Here is a 14,052-nt window from a genome sequence, read left to right on the forward strand (position 1 = left end):
CAAAACGTGCTTCCAAGGATAAGAGATGAGAAAAAGGCCATATGGGCGAACATAAGGGTACGTTTAATCAAGACTTGGAACGAGAAATTAGCTTACGAAGCAACAGAGGCAAATGGATCCCTTATAGATTTTTGCATCAAACCAAAATGGCATGCTGAGATTGGTTAAGACGATTTAGAAAGAGAAATCTCTCAATTTCCCTTCTTCTTCTTAAAGTTCCATCTCCTATCGGAGGTTGGATATCATAACGGCTATGGTCACTTTGTTGGCTGCTGCTCTGAAAAGTTGTAGTGAACTACAGTTAAACCATTCTCTAAGGTTCTTCAGCCAGGAGATGCGTCTTCTTCCTATGCTTCTTCTTCCTTGGATCCTTCCTTGCATAATAATTCTCAGCAGCTCATATTTTTCTCCTCTGGTTATGTGACCCAAATATTCTAGTTTTCTTCTTTTTATGCTTTTCATAATTTCTAACTCCTTATTTAGACGTCGTAGTACCTCAGCATCGGTAATCCTTTGAACTCACTGAATTTTTAATATTCTTCTGTAACACCACATTTCGAACGCTTCTATTTTTCTTATGTGTTGTTTCTTCAATGTCCAAGCTTCCATTCCGCATAGTAAGATAGAAAATATGTAACATCTTAGAGCCCTCAATCTGAGATGCAATTGAAGGTCTCTGTTGGTAAGCATTGTCTTCATTTTCACAAATGCTTGCCTTGCAGTTTTAATTCGGACTTTGATTTCTCTGCTTTGGTCATTTTTGTCATCAACCCAGGTTCCCAGATATTTATATGTCTCTACTTTTTCTATTTGGGTTTGCTCTATCATTAATCTTTCATTTCCATGTTGCGTTTTTGAGACAATCATAAATTTAGTTTTTCTCTTATTTATTTTTAGTCCGTATCTAATGCAATAATCGTTAATTCTATTTACCAATTCTTGTAGCGTTTCCAGGGTGTCTGCCATTATAACATTGTCATCAGCGAATCTTATGTTATTTACTATTCTTCCGTTTACAGAGATTCCATCACCCAGATCCGCTATCGCTTCCTGGAATATGGCTTCACTGTACACGTTAAACAGTAATGGTGACAGAACACAGCCCTGTCTTACTCCTCTCTTTATATCTATATTTTCGGACTTTTGTTCTTCTATCTTTATATTGGCCTTTTGATTCCAATACAGATTAATAATGATTCGTAGGTCTCGTCTGTCTATATCTTTGTTTCTCAGTACTTCTATTAGTTTTACATGTCGGACCCTGTCGAATGCCTTCTCGAAGTCAATGAAACAGGAATAAATATGTAGGTTCATATCTAAGCATCTTTGAGAGAAGACATTAAAAGTAAACAATGCCTCTCTCGTTCCCAGTCCCTTGCGGAACCCAAACTGAGTATCATCCATATCATCTTCTAGTTTTCTATATAATCTTCCATGAATCACCTTTAGAAATATTTTGAGGGTATGGCTTATTAGTGATATTGTCCTATAGTCTGAACAATCTTTGGCATATACTGTTTTTGGTATTGCTGCAAAGGTGGACACCAACCATTCCTGTTGGATTTTTCCAGTTTTATATACTTCATTAAATAGGTCCAGAAGTACAGGTAGAGTTTCATCGTCTAGACATTTCAGTAGTTCCGCAGGTATTTCGTCTGGACCTACAGTTTTTCCGTTTTTTGCGTTTCGTATTGCTTGTTCGATTTCCTCTATTATGATCTCTGGCCCCGTTTCGCTGTCGATTTCTTCCGGTTCTTGTCGATTATCCTCAAACAGATCTGTTATGTATGTCTTCCATTTTTTTAATTTCTCTTTAATTTCTATAATGATTTTTCCATTTGCGTCTTTCAGAAGGGCATCTTTCTTTTTTCTCAGTGTATTTGTCATTTCCTTTATTTTCTTATGCATGTTAAAGCTATCGTACTGTTTGGCATATGCCTCTATTTCACTGCATTGATTAGCAAGCCAGGTGGATTTGGCCTCTTTTATTTTCTTTTTTATCAATCTCTGTAGTTCCTTGTATTTTGCTTTACTCCTGCCTTTATGTTTCCTTCTTTCCTCCATTAGATCTAAGATTTCTGAAGTCATCTATCTATGTTTTTTCTTATTTTTGTCTGCAGTAGCTTTTCTCCTGGCTTTATTATAGTTTCCTGTACCATGTTCCATTTGTCATTAACATCTGTTGTTTTTATCACGTCTTGTTTGATTTTCTTTAAGTTATCATTTATTTCTTGTTTTAAGCTCTGGCGTATAATTTCAATTTCCATTTTCATTGATTCCAATTGATTTCAATCAATTTCTCTAAGAGTACCTAAATCAACGTCAGCTGTACGTGCAAGGTCTTTTAATAAACCACAAACTCGATTATACTTCGAAAACTTGACTAACGTAATAAAAGATAATAATTTTGAGCCATACGAAATATGTGTAGCGTCAGGGGAACAAAACGCTGGTTTATTTTCAATATTTAGTTTAGGAATGACAATATTAAGAGAAATTGGTAATCTCACATTAGGACAGCCCAAAATGATATCAAAGATATTGAGTTCATTTGGTATGAGTGATTGTAAAGGTATCGCATCACCAATGGAAACAAATTTTCAGATAGATAACACTCTAGAGGTAATTGATGTTCCTTATAGGAAACTTATAGTTAGTCTTATGTATATAACCACGCTGTACTACCAAGGAGAAGTGTTAAGTATAGGTTGGTACAATAGTGTAGATTGGCTACAGTGTACTTCTTATGACTTACGTCAAAGTCAACGACTATAATAATTGTAAGCAAGACAAGATGGTTGTAATATGTTGTTCTAATATCAAATTTACTCGACTTTGGAAGAATTACACTCCATGCTTTAGAACCAAAAACTCTAATATGATTAATATTATTCTCATCAAACCATATCTGAGATGGTGTTTTACCACCATTAGCTGTTGTAGGACTCCTGTTCAATTCATAAGCTGAACATCTCATTGCTTCACCCCATAAATGTTTAGGCAAGTTAGTTTCTGCTAGTGGATCAAGGATATCTGAGGGATTTAAGGTCACGAAAGGACTAAAGCAGGGTTGCTGTATTTCGCCTACCCTTTTCAAAATTTATCTGGAACAAGCACTCAAGCTGTGGAAAAGAAAATGTAAATGTATACAACGAAATAACTTAAGATCATCAGCAAATAGCAGGAAGTGTGAGTTTTTGATAGCCTTACCAATATCATTAATGAACAAGTTAAAAAACAAGGGACCACAATGAGACCCTTGTGGTACACCAGAATAACAATGGAATTCTTTTGAAATATAATTGTTAATACAAACTTGCTGTGTACGTCCCATCAGAAAACTTTTAATCCAATTAACAATGGGGTCACCAAAGCCAGATGCATGAAGTTTGTGGACCAAAAGATTATGATTAACCTGGTCAAAGGCCTTTGAGAAATCAGTGTAAACGCTGTCGACCTGAATTTTATTCTCAAATGCACCCAACAAGTATTGTTGGTAATTGACAAGGTTTGTTACTGTTGACTTACCGTTAGAAAATTCATGTTTTTCATCAATAATTATGTTTCTGCAAGCCCAGGTGAGATTTATTGATACCTTCTTCTTAAAGTGCCCTCTCCTCAATGGAGGTTGGCTACTACAATTTTAAAATCTTCTCTATCTTCAGCTGTTCTTATTAGCTGTTCAAAATTTAGCCCTGTCCATTGTCGGATGTTTCTGAGCCACGATAGTCTTTTCCTTCCTAGGCCTCTCTTTCCCTCGATTTTTCCTTTCACTATAAGTTGGGCATATTGGTACTTATTATTTCTCAGTATGTGGCCTAGGTATGATGTTTTTCTAACTTTTACTGTGTTAAAAAGTTCTCTTTCCTTGCCTATTCTATGCAGCACTTCTTCGTTTGAGGTATGCGATAGTTATTGATACCAATTTATCAATAAGTTTCGGGATTGCTGATTGAATAGTTATACCTCTATAATTGTTAACACACTCGCGATTGCCAGATTTATAGATAGGTGTAAGAAATCTATTTTTCCAATATTGTGGAAATACAGATGATGACAATGATAAATTGAAATTTTGTTGTAAAGATTTACAAAGGGAAAAATCCAGTTCTTAATAAGTGCTGCAGGTATACCATCAGGCCCTGAAGAATATGCAGTTTTTAAACTCATAATCCCCTCGAAAACATCAGTCAGACTAAACTTCAGAATCTGAAAATCCACACTATGGTCCAATTTAAAATTAGGTACATTATACTCACGATCATTATATGTACCTGAAAAATAACTGACAAAAAAATTAGCAGCTGGCCCTGCTATATCTGAATGTATTAAATCACCAATTATTTTGCTTTTCTTTTCTTTACTATAAAAGCTTTGTCTTGTACTTTTACCCTGAATACAACCCTGCTTTATTTAAAGAAGCTTATTATGATAAAGGTGCGACATTAAAAAATGCTCAAATCGGTTTTATTTCAACAGGAATATGTCCACATGAAGATGTTTTTCCCGATTATCTATTTGCCCCAGCAGAGACTACCGATATATTTTCCATTTCAGTCATCCAACCGCTAGTATTACCAGCACCAATGCCCATCTCGCACGAAGTGGTCTTGATATTTCTTTCTTAGAAATACAAACAACGGCGGTACAGAAGCACCAATTGCTGATACAGCTACCAGCAACGTTCGTTCTGAACAAATTCAACAATAATTGTAATCCATTTGGATTTTTTGATTTAATGGTTCATGTTTTTGAAATGTTATTTAATGTTATTTAAATAACTTCTTACCAGAAAATTTTACTTCAGTGTAAAGTTTTTTAATTCACTAGGTACTACTTACGTTGGCAGTTTAACCACGAATCTGTTATGAAAATGATATCAAATTTACAATCTCACAAGATTATTTGTGTTACTGTAATATTGTAAAGTTGTATAAGTGATAGTATTTCGAACGACGTCAAAAATCAAATCCATATGTGCGTTAATGACATGCTAAACTGGCGAAACAATTGTTTTCTAACAAATAAACTGGTATTCGGAGGAAAAAATTTAAACCACGTCCCTTACATCATTAAAAAGTTTCCTGTCCGTCGAGCTACCGCCTAGAACCTTGCGACAGTTACCGTCCAATTGCATTCAGTAAATATTTACTGTGTGTTCTTACGTTTTTAAATAGCTAGAGTAAAAATAAAGGTTTAAAAAAAGACCCATTCATACGTCAGCCAAAATTCTGTAAGGTGTTAGTTTTTGTGCTTAAAATTGTTGCTTGGAGTTTGTACTGTTATGACAAAAGATGAAAGTCGAAATTGCTACACGATTCCTGAATTTGATTAGTTTTATTAATCAATCATTATATCATCTTTGATATATTTTGAAGAGGAAAGTACCCAAAAGTGGACCACCATTTTGTTTTTATTATTATTTTTTTTAAATAGGACTCTGAAATTCACGCTTTTCGAGCATTCCATGTTTACTTCATTTAGTTGTGCATGACGTCAAGTGATATTTTCTTTTCAAGGTTCAGTGGCGCACCCAGGGGGAGCTTTGGGGGTTAAAACCCCCCCTAGGGTGTATAAGGTAAAAATATATAAAGAATAGTAGGAAAATGTAACTTGTCTCTTTGACTGTGAGAGAGATGATCGTGACGATGCCGGGAAGTAAGGAGGGATGTAATAGTGTTCACAATTATATTCGAATAGTAATTAAAAAGAAAGAAGAAGAAGAGAAACACCAACCGGACCAACGACAAAGATAAGATCTAGATAAGAAAAGGGAGTGTTCCAAAAATGTCGTAACCCTTACGTAAGAGTAGGAGAGGGTAGTTTTAGTTGGTAGGCAGAATAACAAATACTTGAATCTTTGCCACTGCTATCTTTATTACTTTAAATTAAACTAAAAGCCAAATTTTAAGGACTCAAAATGGAGGAAACATAAAAAAAAATCAGTGGCCACAACACCCCAGAAAAAATATTTTTCGTATTTAAAAAAAAATCAAAAAAGAGTTTTCACTTTTTCATTTTGAAAAATTGGTGCCTAATTCGGACCCCCTATAAAAATATTAAAATTTAAAAAATAACACAATTAAAGTTAGAAATATTATTTTAATTGAACCAAATTCGACAAAATAAAAGAAATGAAAGAAAACATTTAACTAAAATTTTTAAAATTATTCGTCTACCTTCAAAAGTCACAGATTTATATGTCTTTTTCAGCCCCTGCGCAGTCTGTGTGGGTCCACAAACTGCACATGATGCACATTACCCATAACTTTCCTCTCGTGTCATTGCAAAACTTGCCGAGGCAAAAGATTAGGTTCTACAATTTTTAGAATGATTTCCATCACATCCGACTTTCCGCTGGAAATTCTCGCGTCTTCTCTTCTTCCCTACTGCTAGATAGATGATCATCTTCTTTCTTGAAATTAAATTTCCTTTTCCCTAGTTGCTTCCCTTCTTTAGCTTCTTTATCTTCTCTATATTTTTGGGTTTCAATTAGCTGTCCCTTGAAGGACAAAGCAGCAATTACTGTAGACTGACAAGCTTTCCGCCTCCTAGTTAAGGCCCTCTTTTTTATTTTCAGGACAGGGCATATTAGTTTTATAAGGATGTTTTTTTTTTTTATTTGATTTTTGGGCATAATAGGAGCTCGCTCCTCTGCCCTTATTTGTAATTTAATAATAATAATAATAATAATATGTCGAATGGTCTTGTTGCGTTCGAGAAGCCAATTTCTGTTGATGTACGTCATGGTGGTGGAGTCAATCCCAAAGATGTTGACGATTCGCCTGCCTATGCTGCAGAAGATTTCAATGGCTTCAAAGTAAAGAAAATGATGGTTTTTTGTTCGCTTCTTCAATGTGTTCTTCATCTGAGAACAAATGCCTGTTAAGGGTTAAGGGGGTATCCAAAGTCTGCAATTTGTTTGAAAAATGAAGAGGCAGTGACACTATGGTACATGGTTTGCTCTAGATAGATCAATGACGTCAATGTCTGTGTATGGCTAAAGTGCCAATCCAAAATGAGTAATGCAAGCTTTTCCTCTGTAGGTTGATACCAGTCTATGAAATGTTGAAACCATTTGGTGAAAAGATTGAATTGTATCCAACCTGAAGGATACACGGCTAATATTGTCCCCGGTGTTCATCTTTTTAAGTTGCTCACTCATGTTTTTGCGCGGAAAAATTACTAGAGGAGGTAGAAAAGAACCAGCAGCATTCACACAGCAGACAATAGTTACAAGAGCTCCTCTTCTCCTGAAGTCAAAAGCACTTGAAAGCACAATATATGTTCGGATAAATTTCCGCGGTCAGGTAAATCAAAATTACTAAGTTCTCGGGAAGAACCGCGTTGAGAATTTAATAATCGACGTTTCAGCAGCCATTTTGGAGCCATTATCAAGATGGATACGGTTCCGTTCGAGTTCGGGGTCTTAATCTGCCTACTCCCCTTACTCGTGACGTATCAGTCTCGTGTTCTGTATAAATACAAGAACCGTCAAACGGAACTGAGGTCTCAATCTGCCTACTCCTCAGTGTCGACACTGTATCTTATCTATTCTATATGGCAATAAAACTTTTTGTTATATTATTATACTTTTGAAGACTACAATTTTTTTTCCATTGTTCCTGTATTTTAAAGATGGCGGCAAAAATGTTTCATCCAAAAATTACTGCTCCATGACGGACAGTAGTTAATCTCTTAAACGGCAAATCTGAAATATAAAATTCGAAAAGGGTTTTAAAAAAGAAGTGCTCTCATGTGATGGTTCACCAGAAAAATAAATTCTTTAAAAGAAACACAATGGCTGACGTTTGAAAAAATTGTTCAAAAATTGACCTTTTTTTCGACTTTTTTCAGTTACAAAAATGTTAATATTATTTTTTTTGGGCCAAATTGTCGTAAACTATCATAGAGAAACTCAAAGTAAACAAAATAATTCAAGGTTTATTAAAATCGACCGATTAGATCCTGAGATTGAAGTTTTGCGAAAAACTACGTTTTTAAAACTGGCGGCCAGTTAATTCAGCACGGGGACGCTCGTCCACAGTAATATTTATGAAGATCACGTTTTTCTGTTAAAAATAAAAATTAAAATTAATTATAAATATTAAAAAATTAAAAACCCAATTTTGGGGGCCCAAAAATTCCTGACCCTACTCACGTGCGAGGTTGCCTAGGCATTTGCCCGCCCCTGAATCTGTGTGTGTATAATAATATGAGGAACTCCATCAAACGGATGTAGAAATCCTTAAAAACAGAGTAAACTTCAAGACCGTTCTCCAAGGCATCAATCATTTTAGAATATAAGTAATAGGATTTCATTTAGTATTTCTGCCGGCACAGTAGGTATCCAACTTACAAAGTTTTGAATTTATTTTGATTGTAAGGTTGATAAGATCTCGAGAAAACCGTCTAGAAAATTGTCTACGAGTAACTTTATTTAGATAGACAGAAAGACAAATTTAAAAAAGTTAATCAAGTACTTTTTTGTCTAATTTCCATTTTTATTGGGAATTAACCACAATTTAAGTTTACCGCAAATTTGACTCCACCACTGTCTTTTGAAATACTTTCAAACAATTTATCGACGAAGAATTAATTAAAAATGATATAAACTATGGTTAATTTACTTTCTTATGTAAGTAGATTCAATGCCACTTTCATATTTTGCATCCACCCAGTAAATCAGCAATTCCTGATTCCTGCAGATAAAAATGGCGAGTCATAATCGTTGATGGGTAATTTATAAAAGTGCTAGCGGGCGACTGTTCCCATCACGTGGTCCGAGACTCATTTCTCCACGTTACGTTAAACGTGATCTCTCACATAGGTCATGTGCAATAAGATTAGAAAATGCTCAGAACAACGTATCGATGCGTCTCTTTCTCGACGTCCAATAAAAACCAAATCAAAAATCGAGTACACTAATTGAATCAATCACATCCACATCAGAGTAACTTTCCCAAGCATCATCAAAAATATTTGTTTATTTTTTGATCAAATAGTCGAACAATACATCCCGTGTATGCTGTTTGTCACGTAGCGCTTTTGGCGCAACAGAGAGAGACGGAAAGTGAAAGTGTGTCTGGAATCGATCGCACAGCTCACGTGTACTCTAGCGTGTTGGTCGGTTGCTTTTTTATCAGTGCCCAGCCAAGTTCTACAAGAGGTAGTTGTAACGAACAAGTGTTCCGTGCGACACCTGTCAAAGTTTTGGTAAACAATTAAATATTTCGCATATTTGATCAATCTCTTGTTCCTACTTATGTGGTGTGTTTTTGGTTATTTGTGAATTGTGTTTTACCAAATACGAAGTTTAATTTTTCAAAATGGATATGACACCAACTTATTGGGAGGAAAATTCGAACATACAGCCCATTCAGCGTGTTAAATACGAAAGGTAAGAGACCTTTTTTAATTATTAAAACGATTCTTTAGTTGTATCTTTAGAATATGATTGATAAAATTATATCTGTATGACGTAAATTCCCACTCATTCTTTCTATTTACCAATTCAGATCTCTCCAAACGTGAGCTATTAATAACTTGATACAAATAATTTACAAAATTGCAACATATTAGGCACGTTTTAACAAGTTGATACGATTTTCTGATTAAAATATGGACCTCATACGTGCGAACCAGCATTCCGTGTGGCTATTTTGCATATTACGACGATAATAGACTAACATTTGGTTTGTTTTTTTGAAGATAAATGCGATATCTTGAAAATTAAAAGTTGTTTTGAATTTTTCAAATTACTTTTTGATATTTTCTTATTTATATCTTAAATTGTACTTGGAAAATGTGGTTTTTGCGTACAGTGTGTACAAAAATAAAGTACCTACACTTGCTGATTTCTGACAAATTTGATCTAGGTCTATTATAGTCCAATAAACAAAAAATAAAATTTAGACTAATTCCCTTCAGAACGAATCCTTAAAAAAATTGGTAAAAGTTTTGGTATGAAAATATGGATTTATATCAAAAGTATTAGTTTTTTTAAATAATTTTTTAAAAAAAATTTTTCTGGGTACTTCTTTCCTAATTAGAAGTTTTCAGTTTTGTTTTCTTGAAAGGTTATGAAAAAAACGATTCATTTGAAACCTTCTAATTTAAATTTGGTTGATAATTTATTTAAATTATTGCGAAAAACTGCATAAAACATAAAAAGATAGTCATAAATAATAACAAAAGTTACATAGAAATGTCTCCTTACACCCTTAACGTGCACGTAAATTTTTTTGAAAAATATTTTATTTATTTAAAAGTTATTCCAATTGTTTATTAGAAAGTTGTCTGCTATTATAATTATGTCTGGTAAAAAATCAAACTAAGTTTACACTTTGATATTGGCTCTTTTGTTTTTTTTTAAGTTGTTATTACCATGTAACCTTCTGACTCAGGTTTTAGTATTAACAATAACTTTCTTAGCATTTACGAGCTCCCCCAAGCAACCAGAATAATTCTTACATGTTCGAGACATATTTTCAGAAAATAATATACAATAGTGGCCAAAATTCTGGAAACTTTAAAAACATTTTAGTTGCTTTATCAGCATTCCTTTTTTCACAAGACTTAAGTTTATATATAATTTTATTGCATCGTTTTATACTTCTGCTTAATATTTAACATCTATTTTCAGAGGAAAAACCCCCTAAAAATTTAAAAATAAATAAAACAACAGCCGTTAGAGATATATTTTAAAAAATAGTACAATGGTTATTATCAAGAAAATTAGTATTTGGTGGGATAACCTTTCAGTTCTCTCTTGTTACTCTGGTTTCATCGTGATACTAATACTTTCAGCCTTGAGCATAAATTTACTATTGAATTTAGATCAGGACTATTTCCCAGTCAAGGCAGGACAGTAACGTCATGGCTTCTCAACCCTTTCATGGAAGTCTTAGCCGTATGACAAGGCGTTCCATCCTGCTGGAAAATGCATTGTTGGGCATCCCCTGCAAACAAATTTCTGATAGTCGGCAGCAGTTTGGCTTGCAGTACCTCTTCCTGATCATTTTTTGCATTAATATTGCAACCATAGTACACTATAACCGTAGTACACTGGGACAAAAGGTCTTCTCCCGGCCGGCAGCGAACAAACTTCACTCCGTCACTCCCAAAAATCGAGATTCTGGTTTCATCACTCCAAATTACCTTACTCCTCTGTTCTTCTGTCCACCCTCTGTGTGCCAAAGCCCAATCAATGCGTTTTTGCCTCTATTTTTTGTTCAGGAACGGCTTCTTTCTAGGAGTTCGTGCTCGCAATCCATTTTCACACAACTTTCTTCTGATAGTCGCCACCCGATTTTGTGGCGCCATCACCTATGTAATTTGTTTGCTATTTCTTGATATATGTAACCTTCTTCTCAAAGGATAATTGCTTTGGCTCCCTTTCCTGGCGACCAGTCAACGTGTTTTGGGTTTCTTGGTGCCATTTTCGTTGAATGGACACTGAGGTATTCCTCTCCGGGCAATTAAACAATATCACCTTAGTAACAACTACTTGGAGTCACTAATAAACACTGGAAGTCGCACGAAACTGTACTATACGATTCCAATTGGGTTGTAGACTGTTCCAATTCACAAATCTCAAATTTTCGGTGTTTCACTTGAATCTGTTTCCATATCTGATTATTATTAAATAATTATGTTTTTTATTGTATATATATATATATATATATATATATATATATATATATATATATACAATGTGAGTGAGATTAAAATCTCACTGAAATGAGGATATCGGTCAAGGAGAAATAAAAAATGAAAAAACTATTTCAATCTTTTAATAGAAAACGTTTCGTGCAGTATTTCTGCACTTCTTCAGTTCTAATGATTGCAAAGTCATATATAGATGTCAAACAATGTCAAAAGCATATGTTGAGGTGTTACAAAATACATTTAATAAAAACAATAAAAGTTACAGTTAAAAAAACACACATTTAGAGTTTTTTAAAATTTATACAAACATTAAAAAGTCACAAAAATGTCACAATATGTTAACAAGAACAGTATAAAGATATAATATATGTAATACAATAATTCTATTCTATCATTGATGTAAAATTATCGAAACATGAAGCCAGGAGAAAAAGTAACTTGTTTTAATTGAGCTTAGTGAAACAATTTGAACAAAAAAATAAATATTTTTATTGAAAAAAGCATGGAAAGTTAACTTTATTGTTAGAGACACAAAAGTAATTAAAAAAGCGCCTATTTTTGACAGATAGGGATCTACTACTCCGAAGGGTAATACAAAAAATAATATGGCTTGGGAAACAGTCTTTTTGCGAAAAATCAACTAGATAACAATTATATGTTTACAGGACAGAATAGAAAAGTCAATTTATTTATAAATCTAATTAAAAAGAAGGTTGGATATAAAAAGTACCGATGAACATTGTTGGGGAACCATGTGGTTCCTTTTGGAAAGGATTTTACATCGAATATGATGTATGAAAATTGCTAAAGTTCTCGTTGAACAGTGAGATTTTAATCTCTCACATTGTGTATTTAAGTTTAGATGGTCGTACTCCTTTCAATATATATATACATATATATATATATATATATATATATATATATATATATATATATATATATTAATGTGATATTAAAAGTCAGAGATGCGCCAAGTAATTAATTAGCTAATTAATTAATTAATTAAACTTATTTAAATGATGCAATTATGATTTTATCACACTATTTAATTCTCTTATCTCAGGGTTATATTCGTGCTTCAATATCTATGCTTTACATATGATAGGTAAGGTCTGAGGAATACCGGAATAATAAACATATATGATACAAAATTATATATTGAAATAAAATTCACACTCAAATATCTTAAACAAAAAATATCTCATACAATGATTATCAAAATTTTGTTCTACGTACGTGAACCTTCAAAAATTAATGTTATATACAACATAAATTAAAATTTCAAATCAAAATTGTTGTTCTATATCTCCTGATAAATATTTCTATCTTTTCTGAAGCAATTAAAAAAAACTTTGTGATAAAGGAAAAACTGATGAATAAAAAAAAAACTATCTCTCTGATGATGAGTTGTCCAAATCCTTGTTCCTTGTAGCCTACACTATCTATTCTTAACAGTTCCCTAGGTAATCAGCAATCTTACAACAAATTATTGCGAGCCTCTCGTCTTCAATGATCTCCTTCAGATGCACGTATCGTTCAAAAGATAAACTTCTTATCCTCTCGATAAACTGAATCTGTCGTTCCGGTCTGAACAGTGACTCTTGGAATATATAAGTAGAAAAGTATGACTTACAATATTTTACTGGATCAGCTTCCGTCAGGATATACTTAGTCCACGAAAACTCACAAATACTCACTTCTAATGCTTACTATCATTTGGGAACCGCCAAAGAAACTACGACTGTTGCCTTGCACCCTTGGAAAACAACTCCTGATCTTTTTTTCCTCTAAAATCTAGCTAAACTCTCATTCATCTATCTCTCTCACTTTTTTTTCACTCTTTGCCAATCAAAGTTCGTCATATTTATCCCCATTTAGATAACAAACAACAACCTTAACTACAATTATAACTTTCCTAAAAACTATTAACATGTTAATCGTTTCTACAAATTATTAAAACTAATGGAGAAATATAATTTCTAAATTCTACCCTATTGTCTTTATTCACTGTACAAGTCCATTTGGAAAACCCGGTCGTATTGTTCAATTCACTACGTTCACTCAAATATATTTTACAAAGAAAATAATTTATGCATATCTTAAATTTTGTTTACTACAGGTAATCCAAAGATAATGGACTTTCATTTCTTTGAAATATCTTTCATAGTTTATCAGTTGAAATATTTTGAATTATTATGTTTTATAATTTGAAATATATTAAGAGCAAACCAATATTATTTTTAATTTTACATAGCATAACAATATATATATATATATATATATATATATATATATATATATATATATATATATATATATATATATATATAGAGTGAGAAATAAATAAAATATTAAGCAGTTTAATTGTACTGATAAACTAGA

General features: G+C 33.1%; 1 protein-coding gene across 1 annotated transcript in view; it reads left to right on the forward strand.

Annotated features, from left to right (window-relative positions):
- The first annotated feature begins 8,941 nt into the window (after positions 1-8,941).
- cwo (transcription factor cwo) overlaps positions 8,942-14,052 on the forward strand; it is a 47,471-nt gene continuing 42,360 nt past the window's right edge. The window contains exon 1 of the mRNA XM_072522127.1: positions 8,942-9,400. Within this exon, the coding sequence (XP_072378228.1) occupies positions 9,330-9,400 (71 nt within the window). The 5' untranslated portion in view covers positions 8,942-9,329. The remainder of the gene's footprint in view (positions 9,401-14,052) is intronic.

Source organism: Diabrotica undecimpunctata, chromosome 2 (genome assembly GCF_040954645.1).
Source record: "Diabrotica undecimpunctata isolate CICGRU chromosome 2, icDiaUnde3, whole genome shotgun sequence".
Lineage (NCBI taxonomy): Eukaryota > Metazoa > Arthropoda > Insecta > Coleoptera > Chrysomelidae > Diabrotica > Diabrotica undecimpunctata.